Consider the following 15,973-nt stretch of genomic DNA (forward strand, 5'->3'; position numbering starts at 1 on the left):
ATTTAGTGCATATATATGATTTTGGAATGTTTTGATATTATGCTTGTTGCAATATTGTCTTAATTGTCTTTAATGTATAAATAAATAAATCAGATGGTTGATTATTTAATTTAAAAGCATATGTCTGCAGTGTGTTTGTTTGTTTATTTATTTGTTTATTACTTTTTAAATTTTTATTTCCAAAGTATAGTTTGACACATTTGGGGCTACCCTGGAAAATAATTCAAATTAGTCTCACTTTGACACAAAGCGATGGTCGGATCTTCTTCAGATTGGCTTGAGGTAAAGTGAACTGTATGCATTGCAGTGGGATTGTATTTCAGCTTGGGATTGTAACACACACACACACACACACACACACACACACACACACACACACACACACACACACACACACACACACACACACACACACACACACACACACACAGACACACACACACACACACAGAGCTGCTTCTAACATAGGATCCACGCTGAATGCCAGGGAGACTCGGTCTGACCTGCTGTCAGTCTGTTTTTTTACTGGCGGATAGACGTATTGATGGAGGCGGAAAGCTAACTGGTGTAAGTTTTCATTATCCACCACTTTCGTCTTTGCAAATAGACACAGATTCTTAGATGAATACACATTCCACTAAAATAAACCATTAAAATAACCAATGAACCAAACTAGCGGATAGAGTCCTGCCATGCTTTACGCAACCTTAGACAATATTGAAAAAGTGAGAAAAACAGGTTCGGAAAAAAAATGTCTAATGCGATCCTCCAGCGGATCTCCTTTGAAAATAACCCCCATTATTTTTCAATTTCAAATGAGCAAATGCTGCTAGTTGTCTAGAGTTTGTAAATGGTGTTGAAATATTTTTTTCTGAAATGTATCTTTGAATAAACAGTACAGCAGAATGTTTAACAAGATGTCTAACAGGCTGAAAACAGATAAAATACTTTTTTTTACTCCTGCTGTACAGTATATGCACCCTGTGTCCTGATGATCATCATGTTACTTTTCACAAGAATGTCCTAATCTCTTTAATACACCACTAAACAGATGCTTAAGCATTTGGTGAGAAGTGCAGTTCGCATGCGTTATTAAAAGATTGTCAAGGTTGACCCTCGCACTTCTCAAGTGGGTCTGAGCAAACAAGCTCTACTGCGTCTGTTTCGTCTTGTATGTTTAGAAAGCCTGTGTATGCTTAAGTTTGTCTTTCATAGGCAGGTCATGTTTGCTGAATTACAATTCAGTACAAGTTCAATAATAACTAAGATGTACATAGCAGAAAAGGCAAACAATGAAAGCTTCATACATATTTCAAGATAAGGATTATTTATATACATTAAAAAGTGGAAATATTTAGAGTAAAATGTATTTACAGTAAAATGCTTAAGACTTTTCACCCCTTCAAAATTACATAAAAACTCTAAAAGTAAAAAGTTGTGCAGTATGAACAAAAAGTGCTTAAGTGAACTATATCAGGTTTCAAAAATGTATTTTCTTCCTGCTGAAAATGTCCAATGTTTTCTGCAACCCATTATAAACCATAATATACATTGCTCTGTGATGGCTTCCATGTAGAATTTGTTTCATGCTTTTTGTGTGAGCAGTTTTCATCAAGTGATTGAACACGTGAATGAGATTTACTCATGGAAAGAAGAGGCATTTTGCTCATGTGATACATAGGGCCTCATTCACAATGTTGTAATACATCGTTATTTAGCAACAAGTTTAGAACGGTTTCATAAATCAAAATTTCCATTTAAGCAATTTTGTGTCGGTCTGTACCCCGATTAAAAAAAGACCATCTAATATAATACACCATATCTGGGACCCATTTTGTTGGATTTTAGAGATACCTTTCCATTAAATTTAAAACATTGTTTTATGTGTCTGAATAAGTTGCATGTTTCAGTGCACGCGAAGCAGCAATAAAGGTACTACATATCATTTCATTGTATGCCCTTGAGGTACAGTAGTTTTGCAGTATCTCTTTTACATTTTCTATAGTGTTTTTTTTTTCCTGAAAAATGGTTTGCTAGGTAAACTGATTTTACCCAAATCTTGCTTTACATCTGTTCCCCTGACACGGCTCATTTACGAATCATCTAATGAGCAATTGGAAGAGTGCAGGCTGGTTAAAGCAAGGAGCACTATTATACTGCAAGAAAGATTCTGAAATACCAGAACTAGGACGTAAGCTCTGATCAGGGAGACGGAGAGCACAATTACCTTCTTTTCAAATCCTTCTGTGACACTGCAGGAGGAAAAAAGGACTTTGAAACTTGAAAGACAAGAGCTTGCTTTCAACCTCAAAAGCAAGGAGGAAAGGGCTCTGAAATGTGTTCAGTACTCCCAATTCACCATTAGCCTGCTTCTTCCTTTAGCCTCAAGGCATTTACTGCTTTTTGAAAAGATGTTAAGAAATTCAATCACTATAGAGAGCCCAGTTTTTGAGCATGTTTCAGTTGGTCCATAGAGGTCTTGGCTGGAGTCTTTGTGTGGGGGTGAATAGACCTATGAACTGAGCCTGTCCAGTGCAGCCATGGACAACAGGCTTGTGGGGGTTGGGGGTGAGGGTAAATTAGTTACTGTCAACCGTGTATTTAAAAAAATAGACCATTTTGTATATATAGATTTATTATTAACTTATTAATGACACTTTGTTGTGAAAATATTTCATAAACCCAACTATTCAATTTAGCCCCTCCACCCCGCCCCTCCTGCTGTTAGACAGCGGTGTGAGTTTGCCCAGTAGGAGTGATCCAAGGACTGGAGTTTTAAAGATCTAGAAGCCACACTGAACAGAGCTTTGTGCAGCATCTCTGCAGACACTAATTCAGAGAAGAACAGCTAGATTAGCCCCCTAGAAATCCTACCTGTGGCAGTGCCTTAGGATGAGCACTTGCTAAAGTTAATAAAAGAGCACTCTTGGTTTAGTCGATAGTCCAGATAAGTTTACTTTGCAATTCAAGCTGCTGTTGACCCTGCTTGGGGAGTATTTGTAAAACCATTTATTTTGCATAAACTGAAATAATAAACCCTCCTCTCTGTAAAGGCTGATTGTGATGGTGTGACATGAGTTTGATTTAATGATTAGCCGCTTGACCCCCTCAGCTAGAATGAGCTGCCTGAATACAGAGTAAGTTCACTGAAAGGAACAGGGGGAAGAATACTAATGAGCTCAGAAAACTTAGCAGGGTTCCAGTCATTTGTGAATATTCGAATGGGAGAGGGAGAGAGAGAGAGCAAGAGAGGGAGGAGAAGAGGAAGGGTAAGGCAGAGGGTCCAGGGTCCTAAGAAAGAAACACTGCTTGCTCAGACGAGAATCCACATGGCTTGGGAAAAATCAAGCACAACTTTGAGAGGCTGAGTCGCTGGGTCTATTGGAGTTAGCTGTAAGTATTACTGAAGCAACTAGAGTCTCTTTTTTATGAGCAAAACAGTGGTTTAGGTTTAGCACCAAGGATTATCTTCTGTTAGCAGATTGGAAGAACACTGCATAGATAATGAAGCATGGGCATAAAATGTACTGTCTTCAACATGCGTTTCATTTTAAATGCATTGTCTGCTCTGGAAACAATGTATGCACCTGGATGAATAAGCTTTTAAAAAAAAGAAAGTACTTTCTTTTCTTTTGCACATTAGGTATCAAAGAATTGTTAGTGTGTTTCATGTTATGGTAGTGCTGATTGTTCACATGTTAATCAAGGGTTATGTGGGTTGAGAATTATACAAGGCTGTGCTCTTGAACAAAAAAAATCATATCAATTAAAAACTTAGATGGGGCACTAATTTTCTAAAGCCTATGTTGGTGGTGCATTACAAATTGTTTTAATTTTAAAAATATTCTAGTTTTACTAAAAAGAAGGCTTATTATGAACATGCATATTAAGTAGGATTGAACAAGGCAGTTGGGAATTCACCTCAGATTCCCTAAGTCAGTCAGTTTAAAAACATGTTTTAGGGTAAGAAAGCACAAGTAAAGACTAGTCATTTTGATTTCTAAGTTGGGCATTTTGATAGCAATTCATGCCTACCTACTGAAGTACTGTAAAGCAGTAGCAGTGCTGAATTCTGTCTGAAGTTTTTTTTTTTTGTGAATTGACTATGTCTCCTGACTCTGTTGCTGGCTTTTACCCAAATCCAGTGCAGTAACAGTTGTCTTCTGTTTGTCTGTTTGAGTTCACTGGCAGATGCTGCTGATGACTGAGTTGTTTGCTTACATATTTGCTATGGAGTCACACTTGTTGCCATGGCAGGCAGCGCCTTTCTGTCAGTAATTTGGCCTGGTTTCAGTCTTGCCTGCATTTACTTAAAACTTATTGAACAGAACAGGGCGGGACAGCTTGCTTGCCCCTGTGTTGTGCCGTGGTTAATGCTTTGGAGGAGAACTCAGAATAATTGCATGAATAGTTTCAAACCCCTGCAATGTGGACAGCCCTTCAAAGTGTTTTGCTTTCTACTCGTTTACTTGAAAAGGTTCACAGACCATCAGGTTTTTCATTTGGCCTCAAGAGAGAGGCAATGTAGACAAACGTTTTATAGCTTGCAAGCATGCAAAACTATTGATTGTTTTTTTTTGTTTAACGAGTCAAACATGCGTTCTATCTCAGTTCCTAGTTTGTGTAAATTAATCATTTGTTGGAAATATTTATAGGTAGATGGTAGTTTGGAGAACATATGCACATTTCAAAATAAAGCTGGGAGACTTGGACTCCCTTCTTCAAACAGAGACCTACCAATATCAGTTTGCTGATTGTTATTGCCATCTCAAACTCAAAATGACAAAATATACCGTAAAAGATTTTTGTCATGGAGAAAAAAAAAAGAAAAAAAAATGTAATGAATATTTTATAAGAATCACCATCTGTGTAGGAAGTGTGTTGCATGAGATTACACAAGGAATTATTGGCCAAAATGGAACTCATTAATGAATATGGATGTGCTTCATCAAAACAGCTGATGAGTGTCCGGTGCACATCAAGACATTACAATTCTCAGATCACACATTAACATTACAATTACACACAGTGATTACATGTTGTGTCCTAACCTACTGTAACAGCCTTAATGAGTTCTGTGACTGCAGTAATTTGAGGTATTTTATATATTTTTTTGGAGTGGAATGGAAGACTGATTCTTAGGCTATATTCTTGGAGATTTAAAATTATTTTACTTACTATCTTTCAGAGGATGAAAGTCCTGGACAGCCTTATCAGAGAGAAAGAAGAAACGCAATCTCAATGCAGCCACACTCAGGAGGACAAGGTCTTGGAAAAATCAGTGAGGAGCCCTCAACATCCACTGAGGAGAGAGCCTCGCTGGTGAAAAAGGAGATCCATGGATCCCTTTCCCACCTGGCCGAACACTCTGTCCCTTACCGCGGGACGCTATTCGCGATGGACCCAAGAAATGGTTATATGGATCACCATTACCGTAAGTAATTGATCTCATTTAGCCCAGTACTACATCAAATTACCTTAAGCTTTTCTGTACAGTTTTTTCTGCAGTACCTAATGCACCAAATATGAACATGGTGACTTGCAGCTCCGACTAAGGGTTGCAGACTTAGCTACTTCAAGTTAGAACATTCGGCTATGAAATTTAGCTCAGACTTTCAAATCCGAACTTAGTGTCAAGAATTTGCAAGCCTCACAAGATTCCATAGAAAAACAATTGCAAACATCCAAACAAGAAAATGTGTAACAACCGTAGATGCACTGCGCATGGAGCTCACACACACATGAATACTGTAGCTTCCCTAGACTTACTTTGAATCACAGCATCATGTCATTGCATAATAGAGATGCCTCTGAAATGCTCAGCATTGCATCAGAAAAATGCAATTTTGAATTGGCAAAAATAAAGTATTGAAAAAGGAGTTGACAGGCCTCAAGTTATCAAGTTTATTTTTGCTCTGCAGTGATATAAAACGAGGTGTATGCTAAGCCCCCTACACAATCCTGAAGTTAGATCTAATTATGGCTGAATGTCTGTTGCGTTTTTGGCTTCAAATTCTTGGTGGACTTCTTTGAACCACTGAGCACTTGATTATTGATTATTATTATCTTTATACTTTTATTGAATGCTGTAACTGATATGCTTATCCTCATAGGACTAACCTGTAGAGATGAAAGAAAGAAAGAAAGAAAGAAAGAAAGAAAGAAAGAAAGAAAGAAAGAAAGAAAGAAAGAACAGTATAATTGGATGGTGATACCTGCAAATCATGTTAAAGATTTGCTTAATTCGTAGCAGGATTTACTAATTTAGTTGCAAAAATATCCAACTATTTCCACTCTCCTGAAATTATTTTAATTTAAGAAAAACATCTGTTGGTCCTGTAATTCGACTAATATACAAAAGTATACTATTTCTTCAATTGCACAAGCTGGGAAAGTCTGGCTGCTGGCAGTTCTCACACCAAACAGAACAATGAGTTTTGAATTACTGTCCATGGAGGAGAGGCCTACTGTAAATATGGGGGGGGGGGGCTGAAACCCAGGGGAGGTGTAGGTTATACAGAATGTTTACAATTTGAAGGTAAAGGGTCATTAGCCAGATGAATGATATCTGAAGACAGCTGATTAGTGAACAGTTTTTCAGCAAAGTTAGTATGAACAAAAAAAACCAGCTCATTTAAGTCCTTCATTAGCTGTCTGGCAGCAAATGGGACTGTTCCCCCATCAGGGTTCACATCAAAGTGCTCGACAATTATTTTTTTTCTTCCTAGAAGCAGTATGACTGGTGAAACAGAAAGAGAAAAGGAAAGGAGGCTGTTGTTTCTTGCCTTTGTATAAAATGAGTACTTGTTTAGTTTTACCTTAGTTTGATTGCATATCTTGCTGGTAGAGTTTTTAGTCTTGCAAATAAATGACAACCAGCACTAGATAGCGAAAAAAAAAAAAAAAATCTTTTTTTTTTTTTGCAGGGATGGCCTTAATTCTGGGTCTCTTAAATTAAATTGTCACACCAACCTTAAGAAGCAATCTTGGAACCAGAGCATTTTTGTCAATTATCTTCCCAATATAACCCAACGAAGCTGCCACATCTAATTTACTGTAGGGTATCCAGCTTTACAGCTCAGTGGTACAGAGGCACAATGAGGTGAATTGACTTGCCCAAGGGTCATATAGCAAGTCAGTGGGTGAAATGAAATTCAATACAGAACCTCTAGGGTCCAACTTTTCAACTCTTGGCTTTTTGGCCACGATAGTGTCTATCGTGAAGTGAATGCAGTGGAAGCATGCAATGATTTTTGTCTTCAAAGTCGTAATTGGCACAAGAAAATCTCTAACCTCAGACATGAGTTAGTGTTTTATTTTTTAATCTTTTGTTAATCAGCGAATGTGATTAGGCAGGGACACAAAGCAGCACAGGTAAGATCCATGCTAGTAGCTGCACATGCTTGGGTACGTATGGGTTTTTTTTTGCATCAAAAAGTTACATGTTTGGACCCTGGTGCTCCATCGTTTCAGGTTGAGTTATGATAGAGGCTTTTTCTCCTTAGCAATGGGGTCAACAGTTGCCTTTTAAGGGCAAACCTGGTAAATGAATGAAGATCCTTCACTGACCCACAAGCAGCCAGCTGCTTATTAGGCTCAGACATTGGTTAGTTCAGGAAGTGGCTAATTCCCTCTCCTCTCCCAGCAGCGCCAAAAAAGTGATTGGATCTCATAGAGGTAGCGCACTAAGTGTAATAGCTGAAGAAACATTACATTTGGAAAAAAGAAAAATGCAAAATGAGCAATATTTTTTTTTAAACTAGAAAAGTTATATCCAAAATCCAAAATGAATTGCAGAAAGTATTTAAAAAAAGTATTTAAAAGTTTTACTTTACCTCAGTGTTTTATAAGCCATGGCTCAATAATGATTACTCATTTAAAAATAAAAGTAGAACTCTCCAAAGACAATTAATTAAATTGCCAATTTAACCCACAGTCAGACACCATTTATCTTGGGCACTGTTTGATCAAAAAATCTATGTGAATTGAAATTCTGACAATACAACACCCCTTTTAATATAATATGTGTATTAAATACATTGAGTATATTATAACTATTTGAAGAGAAGAGGCACTGAATTTAATTGCTTTTTAAAACAAAACTTGCATTGACAGCACTTTTAAATCCCCACGCTGCCTTGAGGCAGCAGTGGTGCCAGATTCTGAAAACCTGCGGCACAATGAGAGTGACCTTTACGCTAGCAAATGCCACTTTGACCTCAGCGACCCTTTACTTCACCTCCTAAATCTGTCACAGGTGTGAGCCCTGCCATACTGCAGCGTTTGCACAGAACGCTGTGACTGGGGCAATTCTTTATTCTCTGCTATCAGTGTTTATTGTAGCTAATATGCCAGCACCTGGAGCCATTAGCACCTGGCTGTCGTCTTTGTGATGTAGCACTTCTTTAGAGACACCATACTAGCCCTTACAGTACTGTTTATGTGTGTGTGTGTGTGTGTGTGTGTGTTTATATGCATTTTATTATAAATTTTTTACCCCTGGCATTGTTTAAAATGTAACCAACTTTACTTGCGAAAAAGCTTGGAAGTGTCAAGGCAAAATTTTGGTGAACAAAAACTACACTACTTAGTATAACTATTTTATTAACAATTTTGTCAAGTGTTAAAAGTTAGTATGGTATAAATAGATTTTCTTATTTTACAATTTAACCAAGATAAAACTCCCTCCCATAAAAGAAATGGCATAAACAGTGCACGAACATCAGATACATTAGTCTGTGTTCACAGGGGAATGTTGGTAACTGTGTTACCCGGCTGTGTTCAGATAGTACAAAAATTAAAGCATCAACGTAATTTTTTTATTTTTTATTTGCGGAGTTCTCTTTCCAGATGGTATACAAAACTAAAAGCCTGATGAACACAGATCTACAAAAGAAAATATAAAAAATATATAATATTTTGCAAGCAACAATATCAATACCTTGAATAATCTCTTGCTGTAGTGTCTAGATCTGGATCTTGGATTTCAAATCTGATATTTATGCCCTTTCAAGTAGCCAGTTTGGTGCTTATACTACATTTTATTATTATTATTATTATTATTATTTATTATTATTATTATTATTATTATTATTAGTAGACACCCTTACCCAGGGTGATTTACAGTTGTATACAAAAAATACATATCAAGAATTAAAGTACAATTTGATATTAGGGTAGTTCAAGAGCAGGTAACAGTGTTGACAGTTACATCAGGGTTAGATACGGTCAGGTAACAATGCAAAATACTACAGATTAGGTTAAGTGCAGGATTAAATACAGTAAAATAGGAAGCAGATAAGTGCAAGTTAAAGTACTTTACAGGCACAATACTATATTGTCCAGAAGGGAAGAGTTGAGTTTCACAGGTGTTGTCTGAAGAGGTGTGTCCTGAGGAGGCGCTGGAAGGTGGTCAGGGTCTGGGCAGTCCTGACATCCGTAGGAAGGTAATTCCACCACTGCGGGGCAAGGGTGGAGAAGGAGCAGGCTGTGGAGGCAGGGGAGTGTAGCGGTGGTACAGCCAGTCTTGTAGTGCAGGCAGAATGGAGAGGTCGGGAGAGATGAGGGTCTGGAGGTAGCTGGGTGCATTTTGATTAGCCATGATAATCTGTGGGTCTCTTCTTCATCACTAAACTTGCCGAATGAAGTATTTCATTGCTCTGCACAGTATCCTTCAGCTGACTAACATTTGGACATGTAAGAGCTGGATCTTTTAAAACTATTGGTTGTATATCATTTATATAGACAAAGGCAGCTTTGTTTAAACTGCTATCAATGGTGAAATAATTTGCTTGGCTCTTGCTTCTGTTAGAGGTTATTTAGAGGAACATGTTTTTAAAACCTCAACAACTAGTGTTAAAAAGCCAGTTTGCAAACTATAAACCGGCTGTAATAAGTGGAGTTAACTACAGCAGGCAAAAGACTCTTAGCTCAGTGAGCTTTTAATAGCTATGAAAAATCCCAAGCCTTTACAGTTTTAGTGCCCCTGGTATGTTTTTTTTGTCCATCTTTTTTTTAGTTAATCACATCATTAGCGCACGCAAAGCAGAAATTAATAATTTGTAAAAATGAATGGAAATGTCAGTGTTTTATAAACAGCTTATTACATCAATTAACTACCACTTTTTTTTTCTTTTTTTTATTTTTATAAAATTGTATTCTTTCTATATTTCTGTAGTCCAATGCCGGTCACAGGCAACACGAGTCAGGTGGTCTCAACTCTGTCATTATTGGGCATTAGTGGGCTTTGGTATAATTGCCCCCAGTGACATATGGAGAAACCAGAAGTTACTGTGACAATTTTATGCAAACAGTCCTTTTCCATCTTGTGACAGTTAACAGAAAACCTTTAAATATGAAGGTTAAAGAAAGTTTAATACTTGTAGTTTTCACTCATTATCAATAGAAACCACCGCCAATTGCTGTTTATCTCTATTGCAGACCAGTTGGTGAAAAAAAACAACAGCAGGGCAACAAAGAGGGGAGACCTAATTATGCAAAAAAGCATAATAGTCCCCCCTGTTTATTGAGTTAGTGTTGACTGGCCTTTCTCCCTGCTTGAGCCTTATTCTGTTGTGGAAACTACACAGTGATGCTTATAATGAAGTGTAGCTTCTAATTGACCACACTAAATTCTTCTTTACTGTGTACCAATAAATAATACATTACAAAGGATAACATAGCTATTTTAGTATTGGAGAAACTAAAACCATGAAACAACTTTTTCAGCTTAAGTTCAGCTCCTGACTTTTTATCTCATAACCTAACGTGGTAATTATCACTAGCAAATATTTGACGATTGTGAAAATCCCTTTCCTAAATAAGCCCTGTGGATCAGTGTTTAAACAAAAGACTTAAGCAGTCAGCTGATCTGTCTACCCATAAACTTTTATAGAAAATCAAATCAAAAGAGATAAGTATAGTCATTTGTTGTGTCATTGTAACATTGAAATACAAATGTATTGTTTTATATGACCAGCATTGTATGTTGCAAATTCAAGACATTATGATAGATTGTCCAGCTTTTTGTTTGTAAAATGATAGGTTAGATCATTATAGGATTTCTGTTCTTGAAGGAAGGGAAAATAATTTTGGCAGATTGAAACATGTTTAATCCTAGAGCCAGAATTTTGGAAAATGTGCGCTTTCTGTTTATCCTACCAAATGCCTTCAGTTGTGGTTTTCCAACACTAACAGACTCTTAACAGCTGGGTGAAATAAATGATTTCCTGGGAGATGTGTTCCCTTGCAGAGCTGCGAGGGTTGGTGTTTAGGGTAAAAGGAATTTAATTAGGCCCACTCAGAAAATAAGCTTGAGTATCTCGGTGCCAGGAACTGGCCTAATAAAAGCCAAAAGCATGAATCATGCAAAGCAATTTGTGCTTCTCTTCTTGCCGTTGAAGAGTCAAAGTTGTGTGATTTAACCACTTTTGAAAGGTGTAAAGTACTTTGTTTTTGACACCCTGTACCAGACCATTACTTCAAAGACTTTTGCTTTTCATCAAAGGACTTATTCTACCGAATGATAAAATCGCCAGATACAACCAAATGTAACCCTGGTGTTTTGATTGCTTTTGTCAATTACTTTTTTTCATCTAGAAGCATTTTCTCATGTTTACTGAAAATGTGTGAAAGGGATTCATGGCAGCTGTTATGTATTTTGGAGAGCCTTTAAAATGTATTTAAAATTGAAAAACAACATGTGAGGTGAGTCTCTCCACCTAACTTCATACTGTCAGCGTTACTTTAACTTAGTCTGTGTCTCACAGCCACATTTAGCTCAAATTTAAACAGCGGTGGCAAGCTATATTTTTTAATGAAACTTCTGCACTTCAAAAACATTTTCACCAGCTAAAAGTTGATCTTGGTGGAATTGCTTTAGATAATTAGGGCTACCTTAAGTTTGTCTTTAAAAAAATAGAAAATAAAGCTGCATTAATTCTGATAATGCCAGGGGCATGCTGCAGGCTGTTAGAAATTCCATCTTCTCCCTTTTTTTAAAACCAGAAAATATTTTACTCACAGATGCAAAATTAAACTTTACTTTTCAATCACCATGTATGAAAACATCAGGCAAATTCATATTCCTTATTAAAGGACGGGCTATAGAAAAGTGAGATGGTTTGTAGGTGTGTGAGTGATTGTTTCATTTAAATTTAAAACATTTGCTTTCAGATCATTAAAGATTCATATTTAGGGTATACTACAGCCTTTCGTTGCTAAAAATATATGGCGTCTAATTAAAATTAAAGAGGCTGTGGTTAGAAGGGGTTTACAATATTTCTATTTTTTAGTATTATTATTTGGCCTATTCAATTATGAGGCATTATTTTGAATAAATTTGCTTATTTCATGCAAGCTTTTGTTAAATTAGATTTGCTGCTTCTGGTGTGATCCGAATTCCCCCGGATTACTACAGGATTAGCACCCCTGCCATCCACCACTCCTGGATTTATTAGAACACATTGTTTGCAAGAAGCAGCTGAAGAATGTTCATAATTAAATGTTCTTTGGAGTATGGGTTGTCTTCCATTGTGAGTGTAAAGCATCTTGCTGTATCACAGCTCCCTGTGCTCCATGTAGTGAGCGGCTCAAAAGAGGGAAAACGTAACAGACCAGAAAATGAAGAAAGACATAAAAGAGTCTTAGCTCAAGGAGGTCAGATCCATCACAGGCTTAGCGTTGCCTTCAAAGATGCCTGGGACAGGTGGCAGTTCAAGACAATCAGAGGAGAAGCATCCGCTAGCACTGAGATAAGGGATTCCTGCAGAATCCTGCTATCTGCTCCCAGCTTGCTTTGATGTAGCTCAGCTAGAGGAGACTTCTGGGAGCAGACTGCCGCTTCCTCAATCACAGACTGCTGCTGTTGAGCCTTTTAAGGTCTCATTACAGTGGTCCTTAAGGATCAATCCTCTTTAAGGTTTACATGGGATGGTTTTGTCTGTTTACCCAGCCAGGGACCTTGGTACCACCTGGGTGAACTGTAACACAAGAATTGTTATTATTATTATTATTATTATTATTATTATTATTATTATTATTATTATTATTATTATTATTTTCCAGTCGCTGTCTCTGTGAAAATGTGTGCTGTTGGTAGCATTTTGCTGTTTATGGAGTTACCTTTGTTTCTGTTTGTATTTGTTATTGGAAGCATTTGGAGTCAATTTAACTGGTCTTTAAGTCTTAAAATGCATGGATCAAACAGAATAACTACGTTTAATCTTATGTTATGTGTATTGCCAACATTTCTTCAATCTTACATTTTCTTCTGTGGAACACACACACATAATGATAAAGACGAATTAGATTTTTTGAATGGTAATTTGTTTGAAGCAGTTTCTAAAGTGTATCAAGTGCACCTTGCAGGAAAATCCATTCTTTTGGCGATTCATATGCCAGCGACTCTCGGATCTATCAATGTTTGGATAAAGAGAATAGCCCAGAAGATTTAAATTGTAGGCTAATGATTATTACTCTAAGTTATTTTATTATTTTATTATTTTTTTTGTCTTTCTTCATTTTCTTTCCTCCGTTAGGTTACAGTGCTTGCAAATGCAATTTGGACATCAGGGGGGCTGAAAAGATAACCAGCTTCAGCATGTAGAACAGTGAGGAGAGGTGGAAAGATAATTATCAAGAAATCACTTAATGCTTTGCCAGTTAAGCTTCAGCGAGTTTGTAGTGCAACTGTTGAAGGTGATATTTATTGGATCTAAAACAATCTATTTATTTTGCTTGTAAATGACTTGCTAAATATGTTTAGCCAGCATAAAGTGGTAGTGTGATTCACACCTGCCTCACTAGGGTTGTTTCAGCTACGTGTGAAAAATGTACAATTGATTTTACTCTCCAGTATCTTAACTCCTAGCAGACTATAATGCTTCATAGGCTGAAATCTAAGGGAAGTATATCATCTGGTCTCAGTATATCTATGGACTGTCAAACTCATTCAGAGAGAAAGGCCACTGGTATGGAAAGACTCATGCAGTACAGCTGCTGTATCTCAGCATGGAAGTTCTACCGTATGAATAATAATTCTAAGACAGGCAGTGTGATACCATTAGGTCATTTTGGGAAAAAACTGATTTTGAACCTGGAGACCTCAACACTTGCATGAATAATATTTAAAATAATCTGGTTTACATTGTGATTACTCCAGCTACTAAACAAATCGTGCAGTTAAAAATTAGACACTGCATACAAGTTCAGCCTTTCCTTGCCTCTGTAAGCTTAATTAGGCACACACCAGAGCTTTTGACCTCTACATTTTGTGTAATTTAACTAGGGTATGACTTATTAGGCTCTTAGAAAAATCGAATGGCTAATATGCTGTGAAATGGAGTCCTATTTTCATCATTGATATATGAGGAAAAAAAAAAAAAAAACTACCTGTACAAGTGACAACTGTTTTCACTGTATATCCTGCAAGTAACAACTGAGTAAGTGCCCTGTATTGTACATATGAGAAGAGGTGTGCTGAAGCATTTTTGGTGAAGGAAAAGGTCACCCCTGGAAGAATGGTCCATTGGTTTCAATTTGGATTTCTCTGAGCCAATTAGAGGAATTGGTTGATGAATTGCGGCCTGAGCACTTGACAAGCAGGAAGTATGCCGATTAAATTGGCCTGGGGGCACAAGTGGTGTTGACTTTTTTTCCTAACATTGCTATAGTTATATTACTGTGTTGTCTAGAGGCAGCTTATTCCATCGAACAGTTAGTAGCAAAATCTGTGAGCAAGAATACAGAAAGGAAGGGAAACATTTCTGTCCGTGTTTCATTTTACAAACAAGAAAGGCTTGCAATTTTCTCCAGTGTTTGTGCTATTAAATCTCTGAGTAAATCTTCTCCAGTCGGGAGTTCAGTCAGCCGCTCTGTTCTGGAAGCAGAGCTTTGTTCTCATGTTCAGCTCAGCTCAATCTGAAATAATTCAGAAAATGTATTAGATTGGTTGCTGCTCCCCAAAGACCAAATGAAATAACCTTCACTCCCAGCCATTAGAGGGGGAAAAGGAACATACAATCAGGGGCCGTGCATATTTTTCGATTAAACAAAGGGCTAACTGTGCAAATTGCGTGGTAAAAATTTGTTAAAAGCGAGTCCACTTTATAAATTTCTTGCAGATGCTGAGCTTATATTTGTAATCAGGATGACTGGACTGCCAGAAGAAATAACTTCAATCCCCACCCCTCCTCCTTTTCAACACCACTGCCTAATTCATTGGAAAATGTGTTTTCAAATCACGTAAAACTAAGCCATGTAGATTTTTCAAGCACTGATATGCCTGGCACAAAGGCAAAATATACCTGGGAGTGAACCTTTCCCATTTCAAGCAGGCATTACCTGCACCCCTTGTCTCCTGTGGCGTGGACTTCCTCATCAATTTTTTTTAGCTGTAAACCATACACAGTAATCCCTCGCCAACCACGTATTTGTCAACCGCGGAAGTCATGTACACACGGTTTTCCTTTTGTATACCAGTTTGCAACCGCGGCATATAGATTTGTGTATACACGGTTTTGCACGGAAACATATGACACATCCATATTTGCTTCCGCGCCATCTTGTGTATTATTGCGCGCTTCCATCTCCTCCTGCCGGTACCAGCATCTTCAGTAGCTTTGTCTCATGTACTAGTCGTAGTAGTATGCAAATGTGGTCTCGTTGCTCCGTGTTAACTTAGCGTAATTGTCATCAGTCAACAACACCTTGGCCTTGAACTCTAAGGATTCAAGGTAAATAAAACATTACTTTTTATTATGTTACTTTACCCAGTATGTTATAGTATTTTCATTGCTTTTATGATACTGTGTTTTTCATTTGTGTTTAGTGAAGGAAAATGCAACTTAGATAGGCATTGACAAGAGTAACTGCGGCCGTGGAGAGCCTAACCCCCTATTTCCCGTCTAGTATTTACCAACCACGATTTTGCTAACCATGATGGTTTTCAAGAACGTAACCCCAGTGGTTGGTG

General features: G+C 37.4%; 1 protein-coding gene across 2 annotated transcripts in view; it reads left to right on the forward strand.

Moving 5' to 3' along the window:
- Positions 1-15,973, forward strand: part of LOC121312770 (transcriptional activator GLI3-like) — a 114,599-nt gene that overhangs the window by 33,643 nt on the left and 64,983 nt on the right. Inside the window, exons 1-2 of one of the 2 annotated variants that reach the window (XM_041244516.1) lie at positions 3,297-3,393; positions 5,189-5,434. In XM_041244516.1, the coding sequence (XP_041100450.1) occupies positions 5,242-5,434 (193 nt within the window). In that variant the 5' untranslated portion in view covers positions 3,297-3,393; positions 5,189-5,241. Of the gene's footprint in view, positions 1-3,296; positions 3,394-5,188; positions 5,435-15,973 lie in introns of those variants that run through there. The other variant, XM_041244515.1, reaches the window with a different exon arrangement.

The sequence above is a fragment of the Polyodon spathula genome, chromosome 3 (assembly GCF_017654505.1).
Source record: "Polyodon spathula isolate WHYD16114869_AA chromosome 3, ASM1765450v1, whole genome shotgun sequence".
NCBI lineage: Eukaryota > Metazoa > Chordata > Actinopteri > Acipenseriformes > Polyodontidae > Polyodon > Polyodon spathula.